Here is a 16,223-nt window from a genome sequence, read left to right on the forward strand (position 1 = left end):
ATGTATTTTACATTGGCATGTTACGTAACTTTCTCTAGGATTAGAGACTGTCCCTTTTCATGTTTATATAAATTTTTATGCAGTCTCAGGTATCTTCCTTTCATAACAACCAGTGCCCAGTCCTGGTGTCTTCTAGTGAGAACAGTAATGCCTGAATTACCTTGTGCCTATAAAAAGAGGGTGAAGGCCCACAGGCAAAGGGCATCTGATGAATTTTTTAAAAGCATGTAGATGCCTAGTTCCCACCAAATCAGCTGGAATTTGAGATGTTGGTGCTTTTGAAAATCACTTTGCATCTTGGATACCAAAATATTGTTAAAAGATGGCCCAAAGTCTTACTGATTTCTTGTCTTGAAAGATCATCTCATTCATATGTTTGTTATAGGAAAGATAGCATATAAATGAATAATAGCAGTCATGCTGGTTGGGAGCCAGGGATCTTGTAATGACAGGAACCGAACATTTTATTTATGTAACCTCTGTGTTAGCAACAGCTGTTATGTGACATAACTGTAATATGGCATTAACTCCTAAAAGGGAGATTTCTTGAGTTAGACAATCCAGCTAGTAGCCCAGAAGAGATCCACCTGGAGGCTAGACTGTGGATGTAAATTAATTCCCAGCTCTCAAATTACATGCCTTGTATTCAGCATGTTTCCATTTTCCTCTGTTGCTTCTGTAAAGAAGGCTTACAGAATCACCTGTAAATAGGACTAAATGGATTGAGATACATGTGGCAGTTTATAAGTCTTATGAATGCTGGCACCAGAGCAACCCAGAATAATTCTAGGGTTTCGTAACACTGATATGGCAAGAATTGGAAATGGCTAGATATTAATTAACTATATTAACAGGGTCCTCAAGGCAACTGGCTTCAAGGGAAAGAAAGACAGGCCTTTGTTCTGCAGTCTAGTGCAGCAACCTGGGAAGACAGACGTGCAGCCATTGAACTAATTGCTGTGTATATAGGCATCACTGAGCATTTGTGTATCTTAACAATAAAGTAAAAAGCAGACAAGATAGCTCAAAATTTCTCCTTTGAAGTTAAGGCTGAAATGATATATAAGTTATAATGTTGTTTCCCTTCTGGTTTTAAATGTTGGATGCCTGTCCTGGTAAGTTTAGAAACAGATATAGCAGGTTTGCCATGGCTTAGGTTGGGTTTAGGGTATTTAATCACAAACTTGAGTGTCACATCATCAAACCCAGGTCTTGGTTCACCATAGTGAGATCTAGTGCAATCTTAGTGAGATTTAAGTGTATTTAACTTCTGAATTATTTTTTCAGTCTATTTGATCCTTCTCTAATAGTGCCTAAAGGTTGCAGCTTCAGGAAGGACCCTGTGTATTGAACTCAATGACGTCTTTACTTACAGTAGCTCTCAAGTATATGTTTAAGTCCTGTTGACATCAAGTGTCCAAGTGCTGGCACAGACAAGGCCTGCATGGCTTCTCCAGTCACTGATTTGAATGGAAACCAGATTATACCCTCCACGCAGGGCTCACTGTAGATGCAGATAAATTGTGTAGTTCCTCACAGCAACAAGCTACCATGGGTGATGAAATGGCCCAAGTCAGGGTTGCTACCGTCCTGGTAGTGGGGCCCTGGAAAAACAGGCTGGCTCCCTGCTGAAGCAAGAGTTACACATGTGGGACTGCAGGTGTTGCTGGAGCTGGTGATGGCGGCTAACATCACCATCAGTCCTTGCCCTTCCTATCTTTCAAGCCACAGTCTCCCTGCTTTCCACCCCAGTTCCCCCTCCGAACTCCTTTTGACACAGGAGGAACATCCCCATTCCAGCTAGGAAGGCACATTTGTGCAAGACATGTCACGCTCTTTCAGCAAAGATGTGCTAAAGGTGTTTGCCATTCTCTGACATCACACATTTCTGTGAGACAAAGCACAACAGTAACTCTGTAATAACTGTTGGTTTATGTCTTTTTTTTTTTTTTCCTTCTGCTTCCTTTCCCAGTTTATTTCTCCACTTGAAAAAGCAAGGAAGGAAGACTTGGCACAACTTTGTTCATATCAATCAACGATATCAGTGTTCCTTTGTTGAACTCCGCTTTTTAATTCCCAGTGTCTTGGGATTTTTGCTTGTAATAACCCATAAGCATTCGGTGTGGTGTGTTTTGGAATTCTGTTGTTTCCACAAGAAACTGTACCAGCTAAATACTGCCAAGTAGTTCCATACACTGTCTTATCACTGTGTCTTAAAATGTGTATGCACTGACCTTCAGAAACTGTAGTATATGAAAAGCATCCTAAACATCTCAGAATCAGAGAATGCAGCTATGGGAAAGCTCCTGCTTAAAGGGACACTGTCAGGTGGATTGGACCCAAACCTAAGGTTACATCAGACTTTAGGGCCAAAATTCTCAAGCTGAGCACCTAAAGTTGGTTGGCAAAATGCAGCTTTTTGAGGTAGTGAGTATCTGCTACTCTCATTGAAGAGAGTGGTACCTACAAGTATTCATGTAAGACATCTTATTTCAACTTAGCCCACCAACCCAAGCCTAAAAACATTCCCCGTAGAAAATAAATAGGACCAGATCATCTTCTTTTATGGATTTAAATTTTTCCTTATGGGGTGTTCTGTACAACCAGGATGGCCTCCATATGAAAGTCAGAAAGACTGTATGACAACCAAAAAACCGTGAGCGATCACAATCTTGAAAAAGCCAAGTGAAGTGCAAAAATGGTAATAAAAGCATCATAAATGACCAAGATAGAGACTCTTGCTAAAAGCTCAAGGCATTGTTTGTCAGTCTTCATGGGACTCTCTTGAGTGGCAATCCCCAATACTTACGGCCCTAACTTAAAGCACATGATCAACTTTGGTGATGTCTGTGGCTTCCCAGCGCAGTTGTAGGAAGCTATCTCTGCACCATTTTGCAAAAATAGTCCCCGCTATGAGGACCGTTCAAAAATCAGGAAGAAGGAGGTATGGATAAATAAAGGGAGCAGTGGAGAGTGGCCAAGAAAGGGAAGGGCGCCTAGCAAAGCTTTCCTGGGGAAGAGGAAGGCAGAGAAACACTGTTCCAAATTGGTGGTGTTAATAGGCTTTCTAAAAATTTATTTTAATCTCTGTGTGTGTATAGTTCATAAACTATAGTGTTGTCTTTGTACAGTGCTCAGCTGAGATATTTTTCATACTCAGTGAGTTTAAACTAACATTTGATGTAATTAATAGAAATTATATATTGCAGTTTGAGAGAAAGTTCTTGTATGCTATTGTTGTAGGGTTTCTCCCAAATGTTGAATTCCTTGTTTTTTCTTTTTTAAACACTGAATGGTTTAATCATAGTTAACCAAACTAAAAATGAATTATCAAATTTTGAGCCAGGAAATTCTGAAAGGGTCTTTTTAGGATAAGTCCTTCAGATTTTCCAAGAAGAATTTGTAGAATTAAAAAAAAAAATAAAATTGTTTGGGTTGTTCCTCCCCTCCCTGCAATTTAATTAGGGCATAGAAATGGTGATAATAGTAGTGTAAATATTCCCACTGTGTAGCATCTCTCTTGACATGGTCTTAGATTAAAAAAACAGAAACTCAGACCAGTTCATTGCCATAGATGTATACACAAACTGTGCTCAAGTAGAATTTTTCAGAGAGAATAAGCGATGATCAGTTGAATGGTTCTAGTTGCATTTTTTCTGCTATGTATTTATTACTTCATATTCATGTGTACTGTTTCATATCATTAAGTAGTAAGTGGACACAGTCTTAATGAAACTTAACTTTCAAAGTTACTAATGTGCAACTGAGCTCCCTGGTATTCCCTGTTCACTTCAGTCCTTCAGGTGAGTGAGTACATAAACAATTCTAAAATCCTCACGGCCCAGACAGAAAGCTCTGCTCTCATGAAGGGCCTGAGTCCATGAGGTGCCACAGCTGAATGCTATGTATACTTGAGCCTTCACTGGAAAAGGAATAAGCCACCCAACTTCAAGACCCTTTTTAAACTACTAAGATATTTGTCTAGCTGCTATGAAAGTATTATCTCCTAAATGTGAGAGCCTGCCACCCATACCCACGTTGAGCATGGCTTGATCCTCACAGGGCTTCTCTAGAGGAGTGCTGAAAGGACTCATGAGTTGAAGACAGCTTTCACTGGAGGTGGTACAATCAGTAAGGTTTGTATCTGCTGATACAGATCCTTAATGCAGATGGTGCCTTCTCCTGTGAGAGTCTGATCAGACTACTTAGCTGGTAGCTGCAAATACACATCAAAGCGTTTGAATCCTTTAGCTACAAAGATGAAAAGTTTCCAAATGAAACTGCTATAAGGATGCAAAGCTTACATCCTCCTAGCTAAAGTATCTCAAGCAAGTTAATAAAGTGGGAGCTTCAGGGGAGCGTGAACTGCTAGTTGTGGAATGTGTACTCATTCTCCCTCAAAACAGTAACTAATGGGGATGACTGCTAAATGTTGGTGAGAATTTGCAAGGAAGAGTTTATTCAAGAAACCTAGCCTCCAGTGGGTTGTAAAATGTTTGTGAAGAGACAGTTTCCTCCTGTGTGCTAAGGAAATATGCTAAATTAATGTGTTTAACTCTTTTAAGTTGTTTGCATGTAGTGTGCTCATGAATGCCCAACGTTTGCTAGTTGTGCTGTGCTGGGTGGTTGCAATCAGTAAGATAAGCCATGTAACATTTCTAATTCAGCCCAGGAAGCACGAACAAGTATGTCCTTCCCTGATGCACAGACCCACAGTAGAACTGCTCCTGCAGAGGGTTAATTCTTCTGCAGGGAGAATATGGTAACGTAGGACTGTTCAGGGTCATAGATTATGCAACACCATCACCTACACGTAGACTGGTACAGAGGATGATCTATACAAACACAGTTGGAGATCTTATTTGTGTTGAAGCCAGGATTGATTGCTTTCCAGTCACTGCCTCTACATTTAAAATGTCCATGCAGTTACAACTGCCTACTTGTAATAGTAAATTTCCCTTGAAAAGGTTGATTCATTCTTGTTTAGTCAGCACTGATGAGTATTTCAGTTACTGGGTAGAATTTCAACTGCTACTCTTCCTCACTAACTCCTGCCTAGGCTTTTACCTTGGGCTGGTAAGAAGGCACAAAAAGATTTACTTTTACCCCCTCCCCAGCAAACCCTCAGGGGTCTGCAAGGCTGATTGCTTTTTGACTGACATCTTGGGGACTGAGCTGAAGATGTCTCTGGCTGGAAGCAAGGATTTTGATAGCTTTAGCCAGACTTAGACTTTGTTTGAGACTTGCATATTCTGTCCTTATAAGAAGTGCTTACTCTTCCTCTAATTTCTGTGCTACAGCTGTACAGCTAGGCTGCCTGCGTGATATGCCATTCAGAAACAGCATAGCTGAAATGGGATGATTAGGAGCTGGTCTGTGCTTGTACCACAGGCTTGCCAATGAGTGCACATCATCTTCTGAGGTTGAAGAAGTGTTATTTGCATCCACTATCCACAGGCTGGTAAGGTCCTGCTTGGGCATTACATCTTCTTCCTTCTAATTTAGTTCACCTTGTAATAGCATAAATGTGGCTTTAAACCTAAAAAAGTTGTTACACAGAACTTGCAGGAGCAAGTAGTGTGGAAGCCCAAATGGGGCACTTGACCTGATTTTCACTTGACAACGTTATGTAACAGCACAGTCAATCCAACATAGTCCAACATAATCCAATATTATTAGAAGGAGCAGGGGAGAATCTGATAAAGATTCTGAATGTAACCTAGGTTCTGTAAGACAAGAAGTGATTTAGAAATGTATTCAGTTTGATTTTTAAAGCTGCAACTTTAATTCTATCGGAACCTGCATGAGGTTAGCCCTGGGGACAGTTCAGGCAAGTAAAATACTTGGCTTTTTTCCTTTTAAATACTGATCTGCAGTAAGTGACTTAAACACTCACAATGATGGAGGAACAGGACAGTATTATCTGTGCAAGGAATGAATTACAACAGCCACAACCTGCTATGTTTTTGTCTGGGTAGCAAGACCTTTTGCAGTTCTCCTGTTTGTGTCTCATTTCTGTCACTGCTCCTCTGACAGGGCTTCACATAACTTTAACTTGATGAACAGCTGAACTATTTCTTGCCTGAATAAAATGCATTTTAGCTTTTAAAAGCAAGTTCATGACTTAACATCTGTGTTAGAGCATACCTGTAAAATGGTGATGTCTGCTTCTCAGAAGTTATCTACCATGGAAGACTCAAACTTCAGGAACTTTTAGAATCTCAGATGTTACTCAACTCTTTTTCATGCTTTTACATAGTGAGTTTTTCTCTATTCCATGGGAAGTTATCCACCCAGTGTATGGTCTATTATTTTTTTATGACAGTGCATTGATCACACATGTTGGTGCTAGACCTTTGCAAAGAAACTATAGAGCACTTGGGTGTGATCCAGGATTTAGATCTCAAGCCTGCTTCTCCTGCCCTTTAAACAGGGACGAGTGCTAAACCAGTAGCCATATAAGGCACTGGGCTCGCTCCCAAGGTACACACTGAGTATTGGAGAAAGGCCTCGAAGAGACCAAAGTGTCTGGATTCGTGTCCTGACCTGAACTTTAGACCCATAACAGATCATAACCTTTGGGTCCCCTGTGTAGTCAGAAGAGTGAGATGCTCTTCCAGCCAGGTCTTCATCTGACCTGATGTAAGTCCCTGTTGCTAGACAAGATACATTTGAGCATGTGTTTCTTCATGGAAGAGAAACCACAAGCACCCTCAAATTACCTTCTTTAAAAGCAAAACTGAAAAGGTTAAAGAATGTAGTTTGAAAAAAATTAATTGTATCTAGAGAAATGATTGCCTGAAGATTTCTCAGATAGTGACATTATTTTCAGGATGGATACCAGATTGGTACGTATGAAACAATCAAACTAGAACCAATCAATTGTTCATCTTCATCTGGTCTCCTTCAGAAACAGCTATTCCACTTCAAGAAAGGATTTTGTTTCCCTCTTCAGCTGATTACCCTTCCTTATTTCATTAATGTACGTCTCCATTGATGTGCTCAGTAGCTTTTTTCTCCATTGAGAACCAAAAGACTGTCTGCCTTTAAACACATGCATAAAAAGAGATCTGAGCCACCCAAGGAGTTTACCTTTCTTCCTGATGCACTGATATTTAAAAATTACATCTTACAATAAAGCAGAAAAACTGTGGCAGTCTGGTTACATGCAGTTTTGGTGGAGTAAACACTTGATTATTCAACAATGAGTCATTTCTGCAGTAACCTCATTCTGTCATGACTGTATCACATCTGCTAACTCTCCAAAGCAAAAATCATAACCTGTACTGGTTTAAACATGAATACAGCATCGTGGTTCATACGTAACACTCTATTCAACCAAAGAAGCCATGTGCTATAAGTTTAAAAGGGCAAAGTACTTGTTGTCGAAGAGAAAATATCATAGACGACAACAAAGATAATTATGAAAAAAGCTTCTCTGTCCTTTAGCTCTTCTCACAGTGTCTGACTTCTCCATTATTCTTCAAGTCTCTCTTCGTTCTCTTAGAAAGCCTTTGTGTTTTTGGAGTGTAGTGTATTGGGAACATAGCATATTGGGGCTAGAGTTGTTCTGCTGCCCTCTGACTCCCTGCCTTCTCCCATATTGTTATTGTTGACCTCAATCAGAGCTGAGGCAGGTCTGAGTGGAGCAGAACCTCTGCCCAGCTGTCCTCAAACCAGCCTCCATTGATGGGATGAGAACACTGGAGGCAGAATATAGCTCCTGGATCTTAATTTGGTTCAGCATGATGTGAAACTAAAGAAGGCTCTTGACTGCTAGACAACAGCATTTTTGCTACGCTACTTTAATTTTAATTAAATGTGTTTAACATTTCTTGTAACAGTGATTTCATCAGTTTCAATGGAGAAGAGAGGAAACAGCAAATAATGTGATAAAGGCAAGATAGTAAACTGGGAAATGGTTTAAGTGAATGGTTTAAGTGAAATACAACCAACTTTCAGCAAACTCCTTTTTATAGGTGGCTATTCCTAAGAGCACCTTTTGTATGTTAAAGCTAAGCAGTGCTAGTCTATTGAAGTGCATATAGACTATTACTTAAAATGAGCTATGACAAATGGTAGTTGAATTTACTTTCACTTTTTTCTTGAAAACACAGGAGATATATGCAGAAAGGATGGTCTAGTATTTTTTGCAGAGAGCACCATTTGGGGTATACCATCCAAAGACATGCTGCTGTTGTCGGCTGCAGAAGTGGTCAAGGATTTCAGTCAAATAAGGGCTCCAGAGTGCTTGGTGCAGTTAAGATATGTACTGAATGCCCACTTTCTCGTATAGCACTTTGGTCTGCCAGTAAGGAAGTCTTTTTGACACAGCATGATGATTTTTCTTACCCTTGTTCCACTCTAGTATCTATTCTTGTCCATCAATAAATGGTCTAAGGAGAGGATGGAAAATCACATAGCTGAATCCATTACATTCCTGTCATGTGTATGTGAGCACATGGTGGTGGTCTGAGCTTTTGTAATGAAAAGAGTTTAAAAGAACGAAGAGGTCTCAATATTTTAATCTATTCTTTGAAATTAGTTTCTCCCCCTGATAAGCTGCAGGTTTGTTTAAAGTACGAGTAAATAATGGCAGCTGCTGTTGTTTTCCTTGTAAGATCAATGTTTGAGATAGTGCATATAATGGAGCCACAAATTCACAGATGCACAATGTACGATTGTTTTCAGAAGTTCAGCTATTACTAGTTATAGTATTGACCTGAAAGGTTGCAACAATTTCTCCATTAGTCACGGTAATGTTGGCTGGACCTGAAAATTCAGTGGTTAGTGTGGCTACTGTGCTGCTAGCAACCTATTCTAAATAATGCAAGTTCAGCCTTTCATGAAACTTAAAGGGAAAAAAGATTCTGAATAAAAGTAGAAATGTATAGTAAAGGCCATGGGTATACAGTTTAACTATTAATTATTTAAGATTATTTATCTACTATTTAAGCAATTAGCAGCTATAGAAGTAGCCAAATAATTAGCTTCCAAAGCCTACTTATTGATGAAAGAATATTTTTTCTCATTAGAAATGCTAAGTTCAATCTATGTTCCATTTGCTTTTTCCCCAGATTGGAAATAAAATAAAATGCTAATGCAGCTAAGACACACTCGCAGGTCTGCACAATAAAGTGTTTACTGATAGCCCACTACTTGTCATGAAAAATATCATTACTTTGTCTTGTAAATGGAAAGTCCTCCCTCTCCTGACCACATACGTGGTAAAATATTAGTCACATTATGTATATCAGCACCACTGAAAGATTAGAAATTAGTACCTCCTACTCAAGAGCGGGGCTTAAAAACATCCTTTGTCTGTTGCAAAAATACATTTTGAGGGGGAAACACCAACTGTTGTAGAGGTTAAATTTTTATTTGACAACTCCTATTCTTTTTTCCTCCCCCCTTCCGAAAGAAGTGCTTATATACGTAGGCAAGCATTTGCCATTTGGGTGATACGTTCTCTTTCCAAGTATGAAAGAGATGAAACATAGCCAGTGTCTACTGTGAGCAACCTTCAGTTTGTTTTGCAGCATAAAAAGTTCTTTTAGTGGCAATTGTATGAACTCTTATTATAAACTTGTTTTAGTCATTGCAGGAAATGAGTTTGTAGCCAGCTAATTAGTATTTTCCTTAATGACTTATGTTTGAGTCTTAACACAGAAAAGCAGCCTCTGGAGGTGCTATCTAATCAGTTCAGCACTGTAGAGTTAAAATGGACAGGTGGTTGAGTATTTCACACTCTCTGGCCCAGAGTGAAGAGTAAAGCATGTCCTGTTCTGGAAGCAACTTCAACATGTGCTTAAGCATATAGAGAATTTCCATTCTGTGTTTAAGACAACAAAACCACCTCATTTGTCCTTACTAAATCCAGGCCTGATATGGAATCTGTGCCATGTTCTAATTCAGGAGAGGAGAAGCCTTTCCTTTGAATGACAGAAAAATTAGGTTGGAAAGGACCCCTGGGGTTTATCTAGTCCAATCTCCTGCTCAAAGCAGGGCCACCTTTGAGGTTGGATCAGGTTGCACAGGGTTTGTCTTGGTGAGTTTTGAAAATCTCCAAGACTAGTGATTCCACAGCAAATCCTGCCATTGGATGTATCCTCTGCCCTACCAAGGTTGATAAAAGTGGAGTATGTACCTTCATAAGTGTATGTGGTTTATATTTTTGCCTTTTTTTTTTGCACACTGATCTGATTAGAGTCAAATTCAAATCTAGTGGGAGTAAGTGCAACCCCCATTTTTCAAAGAGCTTCCACTGACATCAAGAACTTTTCTTTCTTCCTCACTTACATTGGACTAAGCCAGATCTGATCATGCTGAGGATATGAGTGCATTCTCTCCCCTCTGTGTAATGTGAAGCCTGCTCCTCTGACACTGAAGCTGAGGATAGGCATAGGATCAGATCCAGGACATCTGGTAAAGTCTAGTTCTGGACTGTCTGAGGTCCTTGTCAAAACCTTGGTTGGCTACTAAGTTACTACACTGGCATGAAAGAAAGAAGAGGATTTACTGAGATTACTATTTCTCCTCACAAGTCACTTTAGCAATCCCACCCCTCTTTCAAATGCAAACCAAAACCCTTTCTTCTACCTCTTCCCTTTTAATTCTTCACGCTTTACTTCCCCTAATAGGAATAACCAGAAATAGGCTTTCAGTTGCCCTTTTAAAAACTAAACTCCAGACCAAATCTTTAATTGCATCCTTTGAAAGGCCACACAGTAGTGCTAAGCTCTGTAGTAATACGCTCAAAGGATCTGAAAGTCTGTGCTGAGAACAGCATCATTCACCTCATAGACTCAGCTGCACTGAGCAAGAAGTTGTGATTTGTGCCTCTACAGAAAACATTCAATTTGCATCTTATTAGAGCTACCTGGGGAGGAAAAATAATGTTGTGGAGACCAGGAAATTTCTTCAAGTGCTTTATCTGGAGGTCAGTGGAATTCATTTATAAATGATGAATGCATGCATTTTGATGCTAAAATTGTGCTGACTTACAAAGTTTGATATTACTGTACTTTTCTGTGCACAGTGACTTTTTTTTGAAGTGGTAAACATATTTTCCAAGAATATCGTAGACATTTGTAACATGTATGTTTGTGCCAATAAATCTTGTTTTAAGAAGTTGCTTTTTTGTATCATTTCTGTTCCAAATACACACAGTTTAAGGACAGTTAAGCAGCTTCAGCTTTCATTCTCTCCCTGTGTTAAGTGCTAAAGACTTCCGGAAATTAAGATTTTCTAATTCATACTGAGTTTTTATATATTAAGTCTAACAGAAAAGAAAAAATCCACTTCTGTTGTATAAACAATAATGAACTCTGTACAAATAGGGGGAGGGGAGACAGCAGTACAACCATTAAAAAATTGTGAAGAGGAGCAGATGGGAGAATGCATTTAGTGCATTTGACCTTATTCTTAATTTTCTTAATGCTAACATGTTTTCCTTTTCATAGGGCACAGTTAACTCAGGTAACTCATTGCCATGAGATACTGCTAGTTCATAAACTTGGTGTACTTTGGACACATTTTTTGAGTGAAGAAAGAAGGATTCTCTGTGAGAGAGATACAGACTCTTGTGCAGGGTCATCTGCTGCCTTAACTTGAAACAGCTGATGCTGACCACTAGTGTGATGGCTTAATGGGGCATGGTAGCTGTTGCCATCATTATTCCTAATGAGTAATTAACAAGAGTTGGAAGCTGCTTTTCTCCCTCTTCTAGTGACTACACCTACATTTTAAAATATGCAAGCATCACAGTAACTCCTGGGTAGCTCTGCACCTTCATGCATATGGGGTGTTATTCAACAGCTCTTCTAATTTTGTTGCAAATCAACTCAGCACATGTAAAGGGCACAGTATTGTCTCTCCCCACCCAAACACACCAAAACCAGGTAATGTCAAGATGCCTTCTTGTATGACAGTGCTTTATTAGTAAACTGTAGATTTTTTCCTTGGTAACTCTTAGCATATCTGGCAGTAAGTTGGGGGTACTTTGAATCCCTAAGGAAGAGCTGGGAAAAAGCAATCACTGTTTTCATACAGCATGTATTCTGGTCTATGGGAAATAGCAAATAAGGACTGAGAGGTTGATTGGTGGGTATGAATGTGATACTGAAGAACACAGGAAACTGATCAAAGCCAAGGTGAGGCTTATGCTAACAATTAAGAGAACACAATGGGCTACTATTCCATTAGCACTCTTATAGTCAGGTTGCATAGTTAGCTCAGTTTTATTGAAACAAAATATGTCAATTTCTGACTTCTGAGCTTACAAAAAATTATAGCAAATGATAAAACCAAGTGAAAATGGAATTGTGTGTAATGGAGAGATGAAGGTGGATATGGCAGAACCAGTAAGATTATATAAAAAATCTAATGTATTTCTGCATGCTGTTCAGATAGCAGATTTGCGTAATTCATGGAAGTTCAGGGAGCAAAAGGAAGGACTGCTTCTTAGGGGTTACTAAGTTATGTGGGGTGAAGAGCTCTGAGACTTACATATGCTTTGGAAAGTCAATAGGAGATAGCTCAAAGACAAAACAAACCTTGAAGTGACCATCTATATACTTTGTTTTGTGAGCTGAAGTACACAGAGGTAAGTGAATAAGCTGCTTTTAAGTGCTGACAGATCTAAAATTTTTTTTAAATGTCTCATATGACTAAAGATGGTCAGAACTGCAATCTTCTCAGAAGAGCAGGTAATCCTGAGACTGCTAGAGTTCTATATGAGAGAGAGCTAGGCAGGGATGATGACTCTTACAAAACCAAACCATCTTTTTTTGCTTTCCCAGGTGTTTCAAATCTAAGGGAACATAACCTTGTAACACCACTTGTGGTTTGGGCAGCTATCATCAAAAGCTCTTACCATGATGTGGTAGACATTAAATACATTTTACTATGGGAATTTCCTGGTACCACGTGCACTGAGTTACTACACTTTTAAGGCAGCTTTTAGAATGATTCTGCAGAAATAACACCCTTGCCTCCCCCCTTAGCATCTGAACAATCTATAATTTAACAGCTGTTAGGTGAACTGCTTTACAAATGCAAGTAAACTTGTTTTTTTTACCTTCTGTTGGCCACAATGCAGCTTTGCTCTGTAGAATGTAGTCAGTGGATTTCATAATTAAACTTCTAGTACTTATCTAATAACTGGCAGGTTGTTCTTTTTACTAGTCGATGTACAATACAGCATCATGTTATTTATATATTCTCTGGGTTAGCCTAGAAAACACCTGCCTCATAGTCCAGCTTCACCAGGAGCTTGCAATACCATAGCGTGCATGCCTCTCTCATATAATCTGTAGTAAGCCATAATGACAGTGCGCTGAAAGAGCTGCATAGATCAGCAGTGTCACCAGCATTATATAGCCCTGCACCAACCCAGGCTTTGTTAAACTTCCTTCCTAATAATCGAAGAAAGCTATGGAGGAGAGAAAACCCAAAAACCCAGACTTCTCCCTAGTCTGTGTCAAATGACCAGGGGAGTGGGGTGGAGTTTTCTCAGCTCAGAATCCAGCAAGTTAGTTTAACTGTGAATAGGATGCTGAAAGCAAGCATCTGAAACTGTAATGCCACAAGGAACATGGGTTAGTAGTGCTTGAGGAGCTGGGAAAGTAAACTGGTTTTATACAGCTTTCTAGACAAAGGAAGCCTTGAAATGTGGGGTTATTAGAATGCACATATTGCACTGGCAAAGAACAATTCCATCTCCTTTCAAACCACTTTGGAGACACCTATGAGTTCCAGTGACAAAGTTCAATCTCTTTTATCACCAGGAACTGTCTGGATTAGTTTTTGCTGTCCTTCCACCTGCTTATCAGGCACCATTTGATAACCACATGCACTCTTGGCCCCCGTCAGTCTTCTAGAAAGCTCAATCTGAACGTCATTCCTGAGCTGGCTAGAAAACTCTTTCTAATGTTCTGGTTACTATCTGGGAACAATGTATAGTTCTTACTCTTCTTACACTTCTTCAGCCTTATATAGCTGCACAACACATCATACTTACATGATGCGTGTCTGAAAAGGCAAAGAAGCAAAAAGGCACATAGTCATTAAAAGGGAGCCCTTCAGCATATATAACCTGTCTGCTCCTATTTGACCCAGATACGAGGGAGGAATCAAACCTCAACCCACTCAAACTAGCAGCTTCTATTCCTGATTGTTTTCTCTTTGCAGACCATAGCAGAATCTGTGACAGCTTCTGGTAGAGATTTGCAGAACCCCTCACCCCTCCTTAAAACATGTTTGTCAAGAGTGGGCACATCACTAAGTAATCACTAAAAACTGCCTTAATGGAAGACAGGGGGAGCAGGAAAAGACACGTTTTCTGGTTTTAGCTGGCTGGCAGTGCAGCCGCCTGCCTGCTGCAGCAACCCGAAGTGAGTGTGTGCAGGGCTCAGGAGGCATCCGGCCAGCCAAGCCGTGACCACCCCGTGGTGCACAGCCTGGGGAATGTCAAACAGTGGCAGCCGATGCAGGTGGCAACACCCTGTGACAGCATGGGCACTGTCAGTCACTGCTTATCATTCTAGTGAATTTACTTCACAAATGATGCCAACATAGACTAACAGTGTCAGACTCGATCTGAAATGCAAAACAAATTTGGTCACAATTTGTCTTATGGGATTAAACTGCATTATCCATCTCTTGGATTAGCCATTCTCCTGTAACTGGCATTCATTTTAACAGTTTTTCAGACCTCTTTTTCATCTCCTGTACATCAGTTACTTCAGCCTAGGCTTCAAATTTCTCAAGCATTCTCAAACTTAACAGCATTTTCCTTTGTGATTTTGACGTTGTCTCATTCTCCCTCTTTGCTTCATCCCACCTGTTTTGTTTCATGGTGCTGAGTGAAATATTGTTCTCCCTCTTTTCTACAAGAACTATTAGTTCTCAAGTAATTTTATTTAACTGTTATGTTCCCCACTTTCTCTACAGAAAAAAGAAATCAGAAGATTTGTGTCTAGCCACAAAGTAGCCCTAAAGCACACTTTGACTAAGCCATCCAGGTCTTTGTATTCTCCTGATGCTTCCAGGGCTGCCTCCTACATACTGACATTCTCTGATTTGGCACTGCTCAGGGTGACTGATTATGTGGTCTCATTTGCCTGTAATAAACTCTTTCAACTCTTGTTTCAAAAACAAGTATATAATATAAATGCACCTTTGCCTTAGAAGGAAAGGCTCTAATTCTCTTATGTGTTTTAGATCTTTCTTGTACTCTTGCAAGCATCAGAAAACACCACATCAACGTGGAGGAGTACCTGTTGATCCCTTCATGGAACATCTCTTAAGTCAGGAGCCAGTATGAAGCATGTTGCCTGCAGCTGCCTGTACAAAGGCTCCCTGTGTCATGTGCTGCATGGGAATGACTTCACCAGTTGAATAGAGCTACTGAACCAGTTACGGATGTAGTCTGACAGACATAGAACAAACATGACTCATTTAAGAACATTCCCTACCTTCCCTTTTAATAACTGGTTTCACCAAAGCCAGTAAACTAGAACTGAAGGGAGAACAAAGAGTTCTTCAGTCAGCTCTGCACAGCGTTCTCACACGCTACTTGCTCCACGGCAGGAGCATGTTTGAAACGACTGTCCCTCCACAATTACATCTTTGGTGATGTCTGAGCTCTCACAATGTAATTACCTCTAGCAGCAGATACTGACATGCCAATACTAACAATACTAATACCAGTACTAATGAATAAACAGTTCTATGTCCTGGATTTAAAATCAAAAAGTTATAAAAATACAAAATGTTGGTATGCTGAGGAGAAATCATCATCCTTGATGATGATAATAATAATAATAATAGCGTTGAGATGAGAACAGAGGTCTGCAAATAAGGAGATTTGTTTGACCAAGCTGTCGAGGCTTGGTTGTGTGACTTCACACCCAAGAGTGCTCAACTTCCACACTCAGTTTTCTTAACAAGGGGCTAAGAAATTAATTTCTGCTACACCTTTGCTTCTCCACCTTGTGATATATCAGTAATCACTTTGGTAAAGCTCTTTTTGAGAAAGTAGATAAAATTATAACATGTCAGGGTAAACTTTGAAAATTTGAACTTTATTTGTGAAATAATTTTGGCATTATAAAATCTCAACTCCACTGATGCCAACAACAACAACAACAAACCTCCATTATGTAAGTGGAACTGAGGCTTCATCTTCATCTCTTCATCTTCATCTTCAGCATGATTTTCGG

General features: G+C 39.7%; 1 protein-coding gene across 1 annotated transcript in view; it reads left to right on the forward strand.

The window, feature by feature from the left end:
- The window catches only part of VAMP2 (vesicle associated membrane protein 2), a 56,048-nt gene extending 44,920 nt beyond the window's left edge, over positions 1-11,128 (forward strand). Inside the window, exon 5 of the mRNA XM_074877745.1 lies at positions 1,973-11,128. Within this exon, the coding sequence (XP_074733846.1) occupies positions 1,973-1,989 (17 nt within the window). The 3' untranslated portion in view covers positions 1,990-11,128. The remainder of the gene's footprint in view (positions 1-1,972) is intronic.
- The last annotated feature ends 5,095 nt before the right edge of the window (positions 11,129-16,223 follow it).

Source organism: Strix uralensis, chromosome 9, assembly GCF_047716275.1.
Source record: "Strix uralensis isolate ZFMK-TIS-50842 chromosome 9, bStrUra1, whole genome shotgun sequence".
Classification (NCBI taxonomy): domain Eukaryota; kingdom Metazoa; phylum Chordata; class Aves; order Strigiformes; family Strigidae; genus Strix; species Strix uralensis.